The 14,260-nt window shown below is 53.2% G+C and overlaps 2 protein-coding genes across 2 annotated transcripts in view; both read left to right on the forward strand.

The window, feature by feature from the left end:
- Nucleotides 1-1,871, forward strand: part of LOC107117627 (chromosome unknown open reading frame, human C2orf81) — a 15,075-nt gene extending 13,204 nt beyond the window's left edge. Inside the window, exon 3 of the mRNA XM_015419777.1 lies at nucleotides 861-1,871. Coding sequence (XP_015275263.1) covers nucleotides 861-1,871 — 1,011 coding nt within the window. The remainder of the gene's footprint in view (nucleotides 1-860) is intronic.
- A 2,894-nt stretch (nucleotides 1,872-4,765) lies between these two features.
- Nucleotides 4,766-14,260, forward strand: part of LOC107117628 (retinol dehydrogenase 13) — a 17,152-nt gene continuing 7,657 nt past the window's right edge. The window contains exons 1-4 of the mRNA XM_015419778.1: nucleotides 4,766-4,835; nucleotides 8,829-9,068; nucleotides 10,687-10,776; nucleotides 13,495-13,679. Coding sequence (XP_015275264.1) covers nucleotides 4,766-4,835; nucleotides 8,829-9,068; nucleotides 10,687-10,776; nucleotides 13,495-13,679 — 585 coding nt within the window. The remainder of the gene's footprint in view (nucleotides 4,836-8,828; nucleotides 9,069-10,686; nucleotides 10,777-13,494; nucleotides 13,680-14,260) is intronic.

The following is a 14,260-nucleotide window of genomic DNA, read 5'->3' on the forward strand; positions in this document are numbered from 1 at the left end:
TTTCTCCATGTCCTTGTCTAGAAATTTAGAGTATAATTTTTGAACTAATTTATCACTAATTTATGCTTAGCCATTGCCTGTATGCCCCATTCTGAACAGTGACCATGTTATGCACCTTTCAGCTCTAATAAAGTTACCTTTCCCTAAAGTGTGCTTATTATGATGCCAAGAGGAGTCTGACACAATGAAGAGAGATATTGGCATGAAGATGACGTGACTTTCGATTGTTGCACTCTTTATGAAAATTTATACACGCTATTCATGTAAAGAAGCAATTTGATTATGAGTAAGTGTTCACGGTTGTATATTTTTGTGAGATCTTGTTCCGTTCTTCCCTCGTCGCTTTCTCCTTTCCAAGATCTGGCTGTTCAGGAGTTGGGTGGAAGTAAAGGAAGAGGGAAACCACAGACCACTGAAGAAAAGGACCTTGTTAGGAGGCTTCATCCTGGCAGTGACACTCGCTTGTCCTGGTTGGTCTTGCCTTGCTCCACTGCTGGCTTGGCTGATGGGGTTAGCAGGATCGGAGAAGCAAGGGTTTCCCTCTGCTTCCTAATAAACATAGCCGATACTGCTTATGACTGCCCTCTGCCTTCCCTGCTGCATCCCTTGTGGCTGCAGTCAGAACTGCATTAGAATGTGAGTGCAGCGTGAGGCTGGCTTCAGAGGCCCTCCAGCTGAGCACAGCCCCTGGAATTTTGTGTGTGTGTGTGTGTCCCCCACTCTCAGTGACCCTGCCCCTTCCATTTTAAAATGCACAACACTAATACTGCAGCAAGGCCTAAACTAGGCACGGCGGGTGTGGGTTTGCGCACTTGTGTGTTGCAGTTCTGAATCCCCGTTCTTTGTGTCTGTCTCTCCAGGCTCCTCCAGCTGTACCCCCCGAGGAAGCTGCTGCTGCTGCTGCTTCCCTGGAAGTGCCTTGCGAGGGGGGTGCTGCTCCCCCTCCCCGGGTGCTGTCCTGGCAGCCCTCACAAGAACAGACCAGACTTGGCAAGGGGCTGCCGGGGACCCCGCTGGACTCCTCCTCCCTGATTCAGGCCAGCACCTCTTCCAAGGGAAGGAAAGGAGGTGCGGGAGGTTCCCAGAGCACGACCTGGCTGGAGAGCCGCAAGGAGCTGCCCAGCAAGTGTGAGAAGCCGCGGCCCTTGCAAGAGCCCTCCTGGTCCTCCGCGGAGGAGAGGACCCGCAGCGCCTCGGACAGTCCCCGCCAGCTCTTGCCTCACTCCTGCAGCAACCTGCTGCGGATCCAGCTGGGCCGGCCGCCTAACATCAAGGACGTGCTCTACGACGAGGCCGGCAACATCACGGCGGTGCCCCGGCTGGACCCCGCCCGCCTGCCCAAGCGCTGGGTCAAGCCCTCCGTGGAGGTCGTGGACCCGAACGTGGAGTCCCTGCGGCAAGAGGCCCTCAAGACCGTCTCAGGCCGCTGCAAGCAGCGCCCTCGCCCTGGGCCCCCCCGGGTGGGGGCAGACGCCGTGGACCGGACGTGCATGGTGGGGCTGGGGGGTGGGCTGGCCAGGGCGAGCAGGAAGCGGCTCCCCGAGCAGATGGCTCCCCCCCCTCCTCCCCAGGGGAGGACTCTGGAGCCCACCGGCCTCATCTTTGTCAAGCCCACCCTGCTGGCGGAGCACGTGGAGCTCGCTCCGGGGGTGACCATGAGGGGCCGAGGAGGCAGCAAGCGGCGGGGAGTCAGGCCGGCTGCCCCTCCCGAGGAGACCGAGGGCACGCGCAAGGAGCTGAAACCCATGTCCCCCCGGGTGCCGTTTCTCCCTGCTGTTGCTGTGGAGAAGGTTGTGAACGAGCCACGGACCCTGCCACGGATGCTGCCTGGGGCCCTGCTGCTGCCCAGCAGCCCTCAGCTCTCCCACTGACCCGCTCTCCGGGGGGGGGGGGCCGCAGGAGGCCAGCCAGGCGACTTGGAGGTGCTTTCCCACAGACAAAGGTGGTGGTTGGTTAAGGACAAAAGACAGCCGGGTGTGTGTGTGTGTGTGCCTCCGCCTGGCCAAGAGCCCTGCCCTCTCTTCCCAGGGTCCTCCTCATGGAGAGGTTTCTGTGCCAAGTGCTCTTCTTCCTGTTCTGCCCTGGGGCTGATGCTTTTCAACCCATCAAAGCCCAGCAAGGGCTCAGGAGAGGAGTTGCCCAGTTGGGGTGGTCTTTGCCTGTTCAGAAACGATTTAGGCAATTGATAGGTCGACAGTTTTTAAGGATTAGCCATAAATATGTAACTGAACCACCAACTTTTATATTTATACTGCTTGAATAAAGCTTTGTTGCCCTTACAGGTGCCCCTGGACTCCCGACTCAGTCCAAAAACAAACGTCATTGTGTGAAGCGCGCAGGAGTGACTCCTGGAGGCCAAACTCTCTCCCTCCGCAGGCAGGAGGCACCTTTGAGACCTGGCCCAGCAGTCTTTGTTAGGAACGGGGCATTTGTAGAACCTTCAGCCGTGCCAGATAACAGTTGTGCAACTGTTAGTGATCCCCTGAACAATGCTTGGTGGTTTCGCTTTCGGACAATCAGGGTCAGTTTCCAGTTAGATTTTTTAAAATAAAAGGGAAAAAAATAAGTATTTTCAGTTTTTAAAAACCAAAGTCCTCTTCGGCCAAGGCCTGCAGATTTGTGACTGCTTAGAGGAGCTTTGCTGAACGGCTGGGCCTGACCCTGACCCTGGTCTCCCCCCCCAGCCGACAAAACCAGGTTTGGCTCCAGGGAACTGCTGGCCTCAGCGGACAATGCGCGGCCCCTGGGGCGGAGGGGTGAGCCCCCCTCCCTCTCAGTCTGGGGCAGAAGCAAACCTTCAACAAGAGGTGGCTGTGAAAGGGACTCTCTCCCACCACCATGTCTGGGAGCTCATGAACATCCCTGTGGAGCACTGGTGGGGGGGGGGCTTGGACAGAGCAGCTGGGAGGGGTCTCCGTTCCTCCACAAGCAGCCCTTGGGCTTATCGTGGGGCTCTGCAGCCTTGGGGGCTGAGTGCTGGAAAGGCTGTGGGGTCCACCTGCTGAGGAGGTGGGTGTTGTTACCCGGACCGGACCGGACCGGTATCGGTTCTGGGACGCCCAGATGGACCCTGAGTACAGGGGAGGGCGGTGCGTGAGTTCAAAGCCCGTGTATCCAGAGGTCGGATTGGCGTGCTGAAAGCTCGCTAGTTTTTCCAGGAAGAGAGACAACAGCTAGGTTTAAAATCAAGTTGTCTTTTACTAGAGTAAATGTTCAGACATACCAAAACAGAAGCGTACAAATTCACACAAGCTCCTTAGTTACAATAGGTAAGAAAACAATAAGCATGAAAAACAACAAAAGCATTAAACAAGGGGGATGACTCTGAGGTATATGATCATACTCATCTGAGATCCAACTGCGAGAAGAAATCTCCTCTTTCCAAGAAGGGCAGCCAAGGCAACAGCGGGTGGACTCTAGACACACAAAGACTGGGACCAGCCACAGCCACGTGTGCGCTCCCTGGTCGCGACTCCGGGGAACTTAAGAGTTACCTGCAGCACCTTAGTGCAAACTAGGGGTAAGGGTGAGCTAGCCGGAGAACAAAGGCTTGCTTCTCCTTTTAAGAGCTCCCTTTCGGGGCAGTCCCTGACTATCATAAAACTTGGGGTTCGTCCTCTACTCCTAAACTATAGGTTGGGCAGGGGGTGATGTCTTAGGAGGGGTAGGGGGCAATATGCAGATTCTTCTATCCTACATCAAAGCGGGGCCGTTTGGTGATGGTTGCACCTCCGTTGCCACAGCAACTCCTTTGCTGTGCCAGATGTTGGGTACCCAAGCAATAAAGGATGTTGTCTTTTCGATGCCAAGCCAGATAACGAGGTTGAATTGTACTCTTCCCACCGTCCATCACTGCTGGTCAAGCCTGTTGCTCATCCAAGCGTCTCCTTGTGTACCCCAAACGGTGACCTTGCTGGTACTGGGGCACATTGCAACATTCCAGAGCAGGCATCTGCTTTTTGACCAAGGCACAGTGGAAATTTCCAGGGCAGGCGAAATGCTTGGTGGCAGGCATCCCTGTCAGGCCCCCACTGTGGGCAGCCTCGGGGTGTAAGGCCTGCCATTGCAGTCCATAGCAACACATACACACATGGCAATGAGCCTCAGGCTCTCAAAGGCACAGATATATATACATATAAGCAACATATCATAAGCACAATACAGGCAATATGCAAATGCAAATGGTCACATGGTAACAGTGTGCTGGTGTTGGGTGATAGTGAGATATTGAAAAAAATGGTATTTAGCAGAGATAAGATAGTCCAGCAGAGCCAGAGTAAAATAATTCAGACTGAGAGTCCATGTGTGATTAAAATAGAAAGTTTTTACGAAATTCTAGCATGGGAAGGGTAACTGGGATGAAAATAACAACAGAGCTAAATCGACTACATCCTTACACTACAAAGACTAGAAGAGAGAATGGCTGCTCTCCTTCTTCAGAACACCAAAAACAAAGACGGGAAGAGAAGCCATAAAATGGTAATACACCTTGACACTTTAGTCCCAATCAAATCCCTGGATCAGGGAGGAAATTCCCCCGGGCTTGTACTCCTAAAACAACATTGGTTACATGAGAAACATGTGACTTCCTGTGAGTAACATAAACAAACGTTTAACCCCAGATATACTGAGTGTTTTCAACTTGTAATACCCAACAGCTGGCAAACAGGAGGGGGGGGGGGGACAAGGGCTGTACTTGGCTGGACCCACTGGGGGCCCAACAGCACCTCCCTCCGGCATCTCTGCGGTTCTCCTCAGTCAGCCGATGGCTGCTCAGGTCCGGGAAGTGACGGGCAGCGGCCCAGCCGGGGCTTGCTTCTATAACCTCTGCCTGTGTGAGTTCGATGGGGCTGATTCAGGGACACAACCTGCAAGATGGCCGGTCGGGCCCCTTCCAGCTCTGTGGCTCTCAGACCGCTGAGCTTTAGCGAAAACGCCTGTCACTCAGAACCTTCCAGCATCCAGAGCAATTTGCAGATACAAACAGGTGTGACTGTGGACAGACATCCACCCCGGACGCTCTCTGTACCAGTGCCGCGAAGCTGCTTTTGCTTGCCATAACTTTGCAGGGAGCCAAGCCCGACTTCACCAGCCTGACAACTTCTCCTCTCTGATGTTCCCCCACCCCTGCTTGCACAAAGCGACAAACTGGTCCTCGGGAGAGACCCCGTGGCAGTCTTCAGCCTGGGAACCAGAGCCCTGAAACAGCCCTGTGATTCCGATGACGACAGCGGCCTGCCCCTCCCCCTTGGCAATGACCTTTATGACAGGCCCTGATTTTCAGTGGCCCCAGCCAAGGAGGCCAGAACCCTCTCCAGCCCCCCCCGTCTCCGCCCCTCCTGGCGATAATAAGCACCCTTGGGCCAAGCAATGCTGCTAGTGCCTCAGTCTGGTGTCCTCAGGGCCGGCTCCAGCTTATTTTGCACCCTATGCGAGAATCCCTTTCCCCCCCCCCGTAGGCCCACCAATTTTCAAAAATAAATGCATTTTAGGAAGAATGAAAAACACAAATAATCAAGAAACTGCCAGAGTACGAGCCGGGTGCAGTTTGGTGCCCCTAAGGGCCGTCCCACTCTAGGCGATCGCCTAGTTCGCCTAGTGAGTGAGCCGGCCCTGGGTGTCCTGTTTATGAGCGTGGACTCTAATGCGGGAGGACCCGGTTTGGTTCCCCACTCCTCCGCATGCAGCTGCCGGTGTGCCCTTGGGTCAGTCACAAGTTCTCTAGGGAGCCGTTCTCTTGAAAGAACTCTCTCAGCCCCACCTACCCCACAGGGAGTCTGCTCTGGGGCCCGGAGACGCCTTCTCGTCGTGAAGGGTGGGGTATGAAGCCAATCTCTTCTTCCGCTGTCGGGACTAGATCTGGCCCTGCCTGGCCGCCAGCCCAGGGGGTCTGAAGTGCCGCCCTTGGCAGGTGGGCCAGGGGCTACCTCCCCCTCCCCCGCAGCCGGCTGGCGCTCTCCTCCCGACAAACGGCCGCCCGCCCGCGTAGGCCCTGCCATGCCGCTCTCCGACGGCAAGGCTCGGTCGCCCGAGGCCCCGGCCTTCAGCTGCCGACTCCCAGCCAGCCCGGGGGGAAGCTGGCTCCGCGCAAGAGGCGGCGGCGGCGGCGCACTCCAAGGGACCTCGGACGCCAGCACGCAGAGCCTCCTTGGGGGGGCTCCCGGCCTCAAACCCAATGGCCGGCCAACCTACCTGCCACGAACAGGATTCAGCCCCTGAACATTAGCAGCTTCTTCCTCCCCCCAGGGCGCTTCTTCCCCAGCCCCGTCGGACGAGTGGGGTGGATCCCCTCTTCATGCGCCCGCTCTGCCGGCGCCTTTACCCACCAGCCATGGGTCGCTGGAGAGGGTCCGGGCAGGTGGGAAGGACATGGAGGGGAGCCTCAGGGATCAGCGCTGGCTTTTGGTGGGGGGAGACGAATTTCGGTGCCCCCATCCAGGGCCCATTGCCCCATCCAGGGCCTCCTGCTGGGTTCCCAGTGGGGCGGTCTCCAGGCCCCACCGGGAGGTTGGCACCTGTAGCCTGCAGCCTCGCCTCGGGCCAGCCCTGGCTCTGAGCCCACCTACTGTTGATCTAATTGGATGGACAGACACCCCAGATACCTCTGTGCAGGGCTTTTTTTGTAGAAAAAGCCCAGCAGGAACTCATTAGCATAATAGACCACACCCAACAGCAGAAAATCATTAGCATATTAGGCCACACCCCCAATGCATTTCCCTGGCCTCCCCAATCCTTCCAGGGGGGCCCTGGCCCGCCCACCTCAGAGTCGCCGGGGGGTTGCTCTTTAGGCCTTCCCTCTGTATCCACACGCACAGAGATCTTGGCTGTAGTGGGCGTGGCCAACTCTGAAGCCAGCTAGAACTCCGTTCCTGTGTGTTCCTGCCCAAAAATAGCCCTGCCTCCGGGTCGGTTCGTGCAACCTCAAGCAACCTGGAGCAGGATCAGGTGTTTCGAGAGGTCCTCGTAGGTTCTTGGGACTTCTGAGGTTTCTCTGAAGTTCAAAGATCAGCCTTACTCCTATCCCAGCTATGCAGCCTTAACAACCAGTCGAGAGGACTATTGGTACTGATTAAGGCTTGAAGCCAAAAAAAGTAACACCGTTCAGACTACTTTATGCATTCAGGGTGCCTCCACATACTGTGAGCCTCCCCACGGAAGATATTTCACTGTTAATAACTCCCATCCACTCCATAATCTTGGTTGGAAACTTACAAGATTTGTTAGTTGGGAACCATGACTTCCTAGCTGACTGATAAGGATTAGAATTTTAGTATAAATTTAAAGTTAATTCTAATGTAATAATAATCTGGTATAGTTAATTTAATTAATGTTATTGTTAGCAGGGTTATAATATTGACTAATGATTATGAGGGGATGACTGGGAGGAGGAATTTGATTATTTAGACTAGGGAACCAATTTTTGTGACTAGTTGGGTTTATTTATTTATTTATCGAATTTCTACCCCGCCCTCCCAGCCAGAGCCAGCTCAGGGCAGTTTACATAAGAAAAGAGATAAGTTACATTAAAACATAAATTACAATTCAAACAATTCTAAAACCATCTGGCGTAATAAAGTGCTAGTAGTCATTATTAATTTGATGGTGGCAGCCACTATTCGATAGTCCCAACTCAAAGTTGGCTCACCCATCTTCCTTTTTTATTGTCCTTAAGGTGACTGATGTCCTTTAGGCTGTTGATGGAAATTCCAGGGATACAGGGCTCTCTTTCATTCCACTGTTAATTGTTAATTATCGATGGTGGTGGCGGCTCCCCAAGGCCTGGTGGAAGAGCTCCATTTTACAGGCCCTGAAAAACTTTAAGAGGTCCCGCAGGGCCCTGATCTCTTCCAGGAGCTCATTCCACCAGAACAGAGTCACCACTGAGAAAGCCCTGGCCCTGGTTGTCGACAGCCTGGCCTCCTTAAGACCCAGGAGGGCCAGTCAGTTCTGAGCCCGCTGATTGCAGTGCTCTCTGGGGGACATGTGGGGAAAGGAGGTCCCTCAGATATGTAGGTCCCTGACCATAAAGGGCTTTAAAGGTAAGAACCAGCACCTTGAAATGAATCCGGTATGCTATTGGCAGCCAGTGCAATGCCTTTAGCACAGGCTGTATGTACTCCTGTATAGAGAGACCCATCAGAAGCCTGGCCACAGCATTTTGCACCAACTGCAACAGAAACTGCAGTTTCTGGATTTGAGACAAGGGCAGTCTCATATAGAGAGCATTACAGTAGTCCAGTCTCGAGGGGACCATTGCATGGATCACTGTTGCCAAGTTGTTGCGTTAGAGGAAGGGAACCAACTGCCTGATCAGCTAAAGATGGTAAAAGCCTGATTTGGCAGTGGCTGCTACCTGGGCCTCCATAGTTAAGGAGTCATCCAGGAGCACTCCCAGACTCTTAACCTCTGGCACTGGCACCAGTGGTGCCCCATCGAAGGTCAGGAGCGGGATCCCTACCCTCGGCTGCCCCCAGGCACAGGCTGTGGGGGACCCCTCCTGTCAGGTTACACTGACTACATGGACTTTATGTCTTATCTTCTAAGGAGAAAATATTAGTATCTTATGCCTTATTATAGTGACAGTATGCACTAATGTTGTTGTTGTGACACCACCAACTTTGTAATGGTTTAATATATTGCTTTGGCAATCTTTGATGGTGTTTTCTACTAGTGGAATTTGTGTATTTGGGACTCCTGTGACACTAGTCCTTTCCCCCTTGTTGTTTGGAATCACCCCTGCCTGGGCATGCATTCGCCTCCCCCAGGAGCCTGGCGGCATCCCAGTCTGCTTGCCCAAAGTGGCTTTTGACTCCCTCCCTCCCTTGCAGGGATCGGGAAATGCATCGCTCTAGACTTGGCCCGCAGGAACGCACACGTCATCCTGGCCTGTCGGGACAAAGAGAAGGGCCAGGCTGCGCTGGACGAGATCCGCAGGGCCACCGGCAACCCCAGCATGCGCCTGCGCCTCCTGGACGTCAGCTCCATGGCCTCCGTCCGAGATTTTGCCAGGCAGTTCCTGAAGGAGGAGAGCCGGCTGGACATCTTGGTCAATAATGCAGGGATCACAGGTGGGAAGGCAAAGGCGCCCTGGTGTGTCGGTGTTTGGCTGGGGGGGCCAGTTTGGTGTAGTGGTTAAGTGCGCGGACTCCAATCTGGGAGAACCAGGTTTGATTCCCCACGCCTCCACTTGCAGCTGCCGGATGACCTTGGGCAGGCTGTAGTTCTGACAAGAGCTGTCCTTGAAAAAGAGCAGTTTCTGTCAAGAGCTCTCTCAGCCTCGCCCACCTCCCAGGGTGTCTGTTGTGGGGAGGGAAAGGGAAAGGAGTTTGTAAGCCGCTCTGAGACTCCTTTGCATAGTGAAGGGTGGGTATAAATCCAATATTTTCTTCTCCTTCTCCTTCCTGGGGCAGAGAGAGTCCTGGGGCAAGCCAAGCTGAGCCAAGAGGCCCCTGCAGTGCTGGCAGAATTACAAGGGCTGCTCCAGGCGGGCACAGGAGGTTTGGAGGTGTGGCTTGCCCACCACAATTGGCCAGGCCCTCAAAGGGCTCCTGCGCCCCTCTGCCCTGTGGCTCTCCTCCCTCCCTTCCGTCCGGTGAATAATCACTCAGCGCCCTCAACTGCGGGGCTGGGGGCGGTCAGTCTACAGCCCTTATTTGTTAAGCTTCAGAGAATCACCTGACTGCTGCCCACGTTGGAATCAGGGTGCTGGGTGAGATGGACCCCTTTCCCTCTGATCTAGCTGGGCTCTTCTCACATGCTTACTGGGAGGAGGCCAAGGGGAACTTTCTCCTTCTAGGAAGGGAGGGCCAGCAAGCGTTCAAAGACACATGGTAGGGTTCATTTGTCTTTGCTTTATTTAGCTGACTTGCACCCCCTCCCTCTCTGAGAGGGAGTTTGGTGTCGTGGTTTAAGTGCGCGGACTCTAATCTGGGAGAGCCGGGTTGGATTCCCCCCTCCTCCTCCACTGGCACCTGGCTGGATGCCCCTGGGCAAGCCGTAGTTCTGACAAGAGCTGTCCTTGAAAAAAAGCCGTTTCTGTCAAGAGCTCTCTCAGCCCTGCCTGCCTCACAGGGGGTGCCTGTCTGTTGTGGGGAGGGGGAGGGAAAGGAGATTGTCAGCCACTCTGAGACTCCTCTGGGTGGTGAAGGGCCATGGGGTATGAATCCAATTTCTTCTTCTTCTTCTTCTTCTTCTTCTTCTTCTTCTTCTTCTTCTTCTTCTTCTTCTTCCTCTTCTTCCTCTTCTTCCTCTTCTTCCTCTTCTTCCTCTTCTTCCTCTTCTTCCTCTTCTTCCTCTTCTTCCTCTTCTTCCTCTTCCTCTTCCTCTTCCTCTTCTTCCTCTTCTCTTCTTCCTCTTCTCTTCTTCCTCTTCTCCTTCTCCTTCTCCTTCTCCTCCTCCTTCTTCTTCTTCTTCTCCCCCCCCCACTGGTCTCCCAAAACAGCTTCTATTGTTCTGTCCTCCCAGAGGCACCCTGGGAGCCTCCAGGGCAGGAGTGGGGATTCCGCCCAGGGGTGTCCCAGCTCCTCGTCTGGCACAGTAGCCGCTGCACCACCCAGTTCTAGGGAGCAGCAGTGCAGGTTCATGGGTGCCGGGAAGGGAGTCAGCCCCCTGCCCTGGACCGGCTGGGTGCCTGGACCTCCCGCCTCCCCGTCCCAGGTCGCTCCTCTGCCTTCTCTCCCTCTCCAGGCTTGCCGGTGGCCCCCACCGCCGAGGACCTGGAACAGATGTTTGCCACCAATGTCCTGGGCCCCTTCCTGCTCACCAGCTTGCTTCTGGGTAAGGCAGCCTTCTCTTCCATGCCCTGTCGGGGCCCCTGGTGGCACGGTCATCCCTGGGGGTGGGAGCCTGTCTTCAGTGGCCTCTCCTCCAGGCAGAGTAAGGCCCCCGGGGGGGGACACCCCTCGGCTTCCTGAATCCCCCCCCCGTTCTGAGAGCCACTGGCCAAGAACAGCACTTAGCAAAGGTCAGCTTGGGTGGAAATGTGTGTGGGGGGGAGCAGCACCCGGGGCAGTTTGGAAATAATAAAGAAAGGTCAGGATTTGTGTCTGGGAGTTGGACTCTCTCCGAAGCGCTGTGCATTGCTCCAGTATCAAAGCTCCCCCCCGCCTGGAAGATCCAAGATGTCCGGGCAGCATTGCTGACGGAGCTGGGAGAGCCCTTCGAGGTTTACAGACACAACCTGGTTCGGTTGTCCGGCTAGCTAGGCGGGCGCTTCATAGGGAGGGGGGAGGCATCACAGGCAGGGGTCATTTCCCCGAAAAAGAGGTGCAGGAGCTCATTAGCATGACTTATTTGCATATGCCACACCCCCTGGCATCACCGGAAGTGTGTCAGAAGGCAACACCCACCGCTCAGGCTCCACTGGACTGTTTTGGATTGCTAGCTATTGCGGGGGGGGGGAGGTGCAGATCTGTCCTCGCAGAGGAGGGAGGGCTCATACCTGAATAAAACGTGGTCTTCAAGGTGCCACTGGCGTCTGGACTGTTTTGAACCGGGGGACGGGCTCTGCAACTTACTTGGCTGCTTCTTGCTCTGACTGAGGGCTGCTGGGAGCAGGGGGTGGGGCTTGTTGCATGTGCCCGCCCCCTGGGCTCTTTACTGCTGGAGCTCCGCTCCTGTGCGCTCCTGCAGGAAATGACCCCTGCATAGGCACCCCCATGCCTGTGGGCCTCCTGTTGCCTCCTGGGGTCAGCTTTCTTTGTCGGGAATCCCAAACAAAACATCCGTGATGATGATGATGAGTCAATAAAGATATATTTGCTAAAATATTTACTATCAGTTGTGATTCTGTAGGAAAATACCTTCTTTTATCGCTCACACACAATGGATTGCTTTGTCTGAGCATGTGGCAACAACAATTCTTATTGATGTATCCACTCTAGGAATAAGTGGATAAGTTGATAAGAATTGCTATTGCCACATGCTCAGACAAGTAACGAATAAATATACACTGCAAGAAACGTTTGTAAATTAATGTGTTCTGTTTATAATTAACATTCTATAAAGTGCATTGTGTGTTCTTATAACATCCTAATCAGGTATATATATTCAGTACCTTCAATATAACAATAACATACTAGACTAGATTGCAAGACTAGATCTAATGGGTGGGCATTACAAGGGAGTCGTTACCGGCTAAATATCAGGAGAATCTTCTCGACTGTAAGCGTGGTTGAGCAGTGGAACAGTCTGCCTCGGGAGGTGGTGGGTGTTCCTTCGCTGGACGTTTCCAAGCGGAGGCTGGACGACCCTCTTTCGGGTATGCTGTAGGGCTCTCTTTCGGCTCTGCTCCTGCAGAGTGCTGCTTGGGGGTTAGACTAGATGACCTGCAAGGTCCCTTCCAGCTCTTAACATTCTATGATTCTATGATTCCATACAGTTCATACAATATAACAACTACCAGTCAGTTTTGCATCAGTATTTTAGAAGTCAAACCCCAACGGGAGTTTCCAGAATTACATGCCCACTTCTGCTTGCATGAAGTCTTCCAGAAGGGGGAAAAGCTTTCATTCATCTAACACTCTATGATTCTATGATTCTATACAGTTCATACAATATAACAACTACGTCAATTTTGCATCAGTATTTTAGAAGTCAAAACCCAACGGGAGTTTCCAGAATTACACGCCCACTTCTGCTTGCATGAAGTCTTCCAGAAGGGGGAAAAGCTTTCATTCATAGTTGTGTTGAGTTGTGGTCCTACAAAAGACTATTTAAAAGACATCATTCATAAGTCTAAAAGTTATACAACATTTCTAGTACAGTTTGGCTTCATCACTTTTCTTACCACATTGTGCCGTCAAAATTCATGGAAGGAGTGCTCGCTCGTGTCATTCTCAGGGCTGCAGAGTGTTGACCTCGTTCTCTGGCCATTAAATCTTACAACACAGTTATGCAACCAGCAGTTATTGCAAGCGTTCTCTAATTAAAGAGACCGTAGCAAAAATCCACATTCCCCTTCTTAAAGTATACATAATGTATTTCAGTCCAAAGCAGGTCTAGACTTTACTTTGATATTTACAGGGGACATTTCCCCCTCTTTTGCGGGGAGTCTAAGTAAGATGGTAATCTAGTTCATAAATGGCATGAGAAGTCCATTGTTTGGTTCATTCCCTCTGGGGTCAATGTATGAAGCCTGTGAATCCGTCTCCTCCCGTGATCTCTCACTTTTGGCTTCTTTGTCGGGCAAATGGGATGTGTTGCTGAACGAGACAGAGCTTAGCTCTGCCCCCTCAGGGATCTCCTTTGGCTCTTGACGTGAGTCCTCATGGGTGCATTTCTTACCCTAAGAGAGGTGCTTGCTTCCAGCTGCTTGCAGAGGCAGGGCAAAGGTCTCCTGGCTGTCGATCCGTCCATGCACAGAAGCTGGACAGAGGCTTGCAGAAAGCCAAGTGCGTGGGTGCCTTTTGGGGTGGAGGGTCTGCCAGTGAGAGACCTCCTTCCTGCTCTCTTTGTCCCTTTGCCCACAGCTGGTCTCCCTCCCTGTCCTTGCAGACACCGTAAAGGCCTCTGCCCCCGCACGGATTGTGAACGTCTCTTCCTTCGTGCACTGCAAGGGGACAGTGAACATCAGGTTCCTGACCGGTGAAGAGTGGCCAAAAAGCTGCACCCAGGCCTACTACAGCTCCAAGCTGATGAACGTCGTCTTCACAATCGAGCTGGCCAGCCCGATCCATTGTGCAAGTCCCTCTGAAATCACAGCTGGGGATTTATTTGGTGCCACAGGAGGCTCCTTGGCCCAAGAATCTTTGCCAAGTTAGGCCACACTCACAATTTACTTAATTGTATGTTACTGAGAGACAGCTGTGATGCAGTGGTTAGAAGGTCTGGGAGACCCAGGTTCGAATGCCCACTTTGCCACGGAAGCGTGCTGGTGATCTTGAGGTAGCCACTATCTCTCAGCCTAACCTGCCTTACAGGGTTGTTGTGAGGATAAAATGGAGGAGGAGACAAAGTTGTAAGCCACTTTGGGGAGAAAAATGCGGTAGAGATGACATAAATGTAAATGGAATAAAAATAAACTTATACTAAAGGACATAGCTATCTTTCTACTGGAGGGGAAACCGGATTCAAAGCAGCTCACTATGGGAGAGGCATACAGTACAGTCTGAGTACAAGATACAGGATACAGTGCAGTGCAACTTGTTAAAAAAAAGAGATTTAGAGACACAGGGATGGGCAAACAGTAGTAGAGTTACCAACCTCCAGGTGCAGGCTGGAGTTTTCCTGGAATTACATCTGATCTTGATTCTACAGAGAT

The sequence above is a fragment of the Gekko japonicus genome, unplaced genomic scaffold (assembly GCF_001447785.1).
Source record: "Gekko japonicus isolate JY-2015 unplaced genomic scaffold, Gekko_japonicus_V1.1 scaffold2109, whole genome shotgun sequence".
In the NCBI taxonomy this organism is placed as follows: Eukaryota; Metazoa; Chordata; class Lepidosauria; order Squamata; family Gekkonidae; genus Gekko; species Gekko japonicus.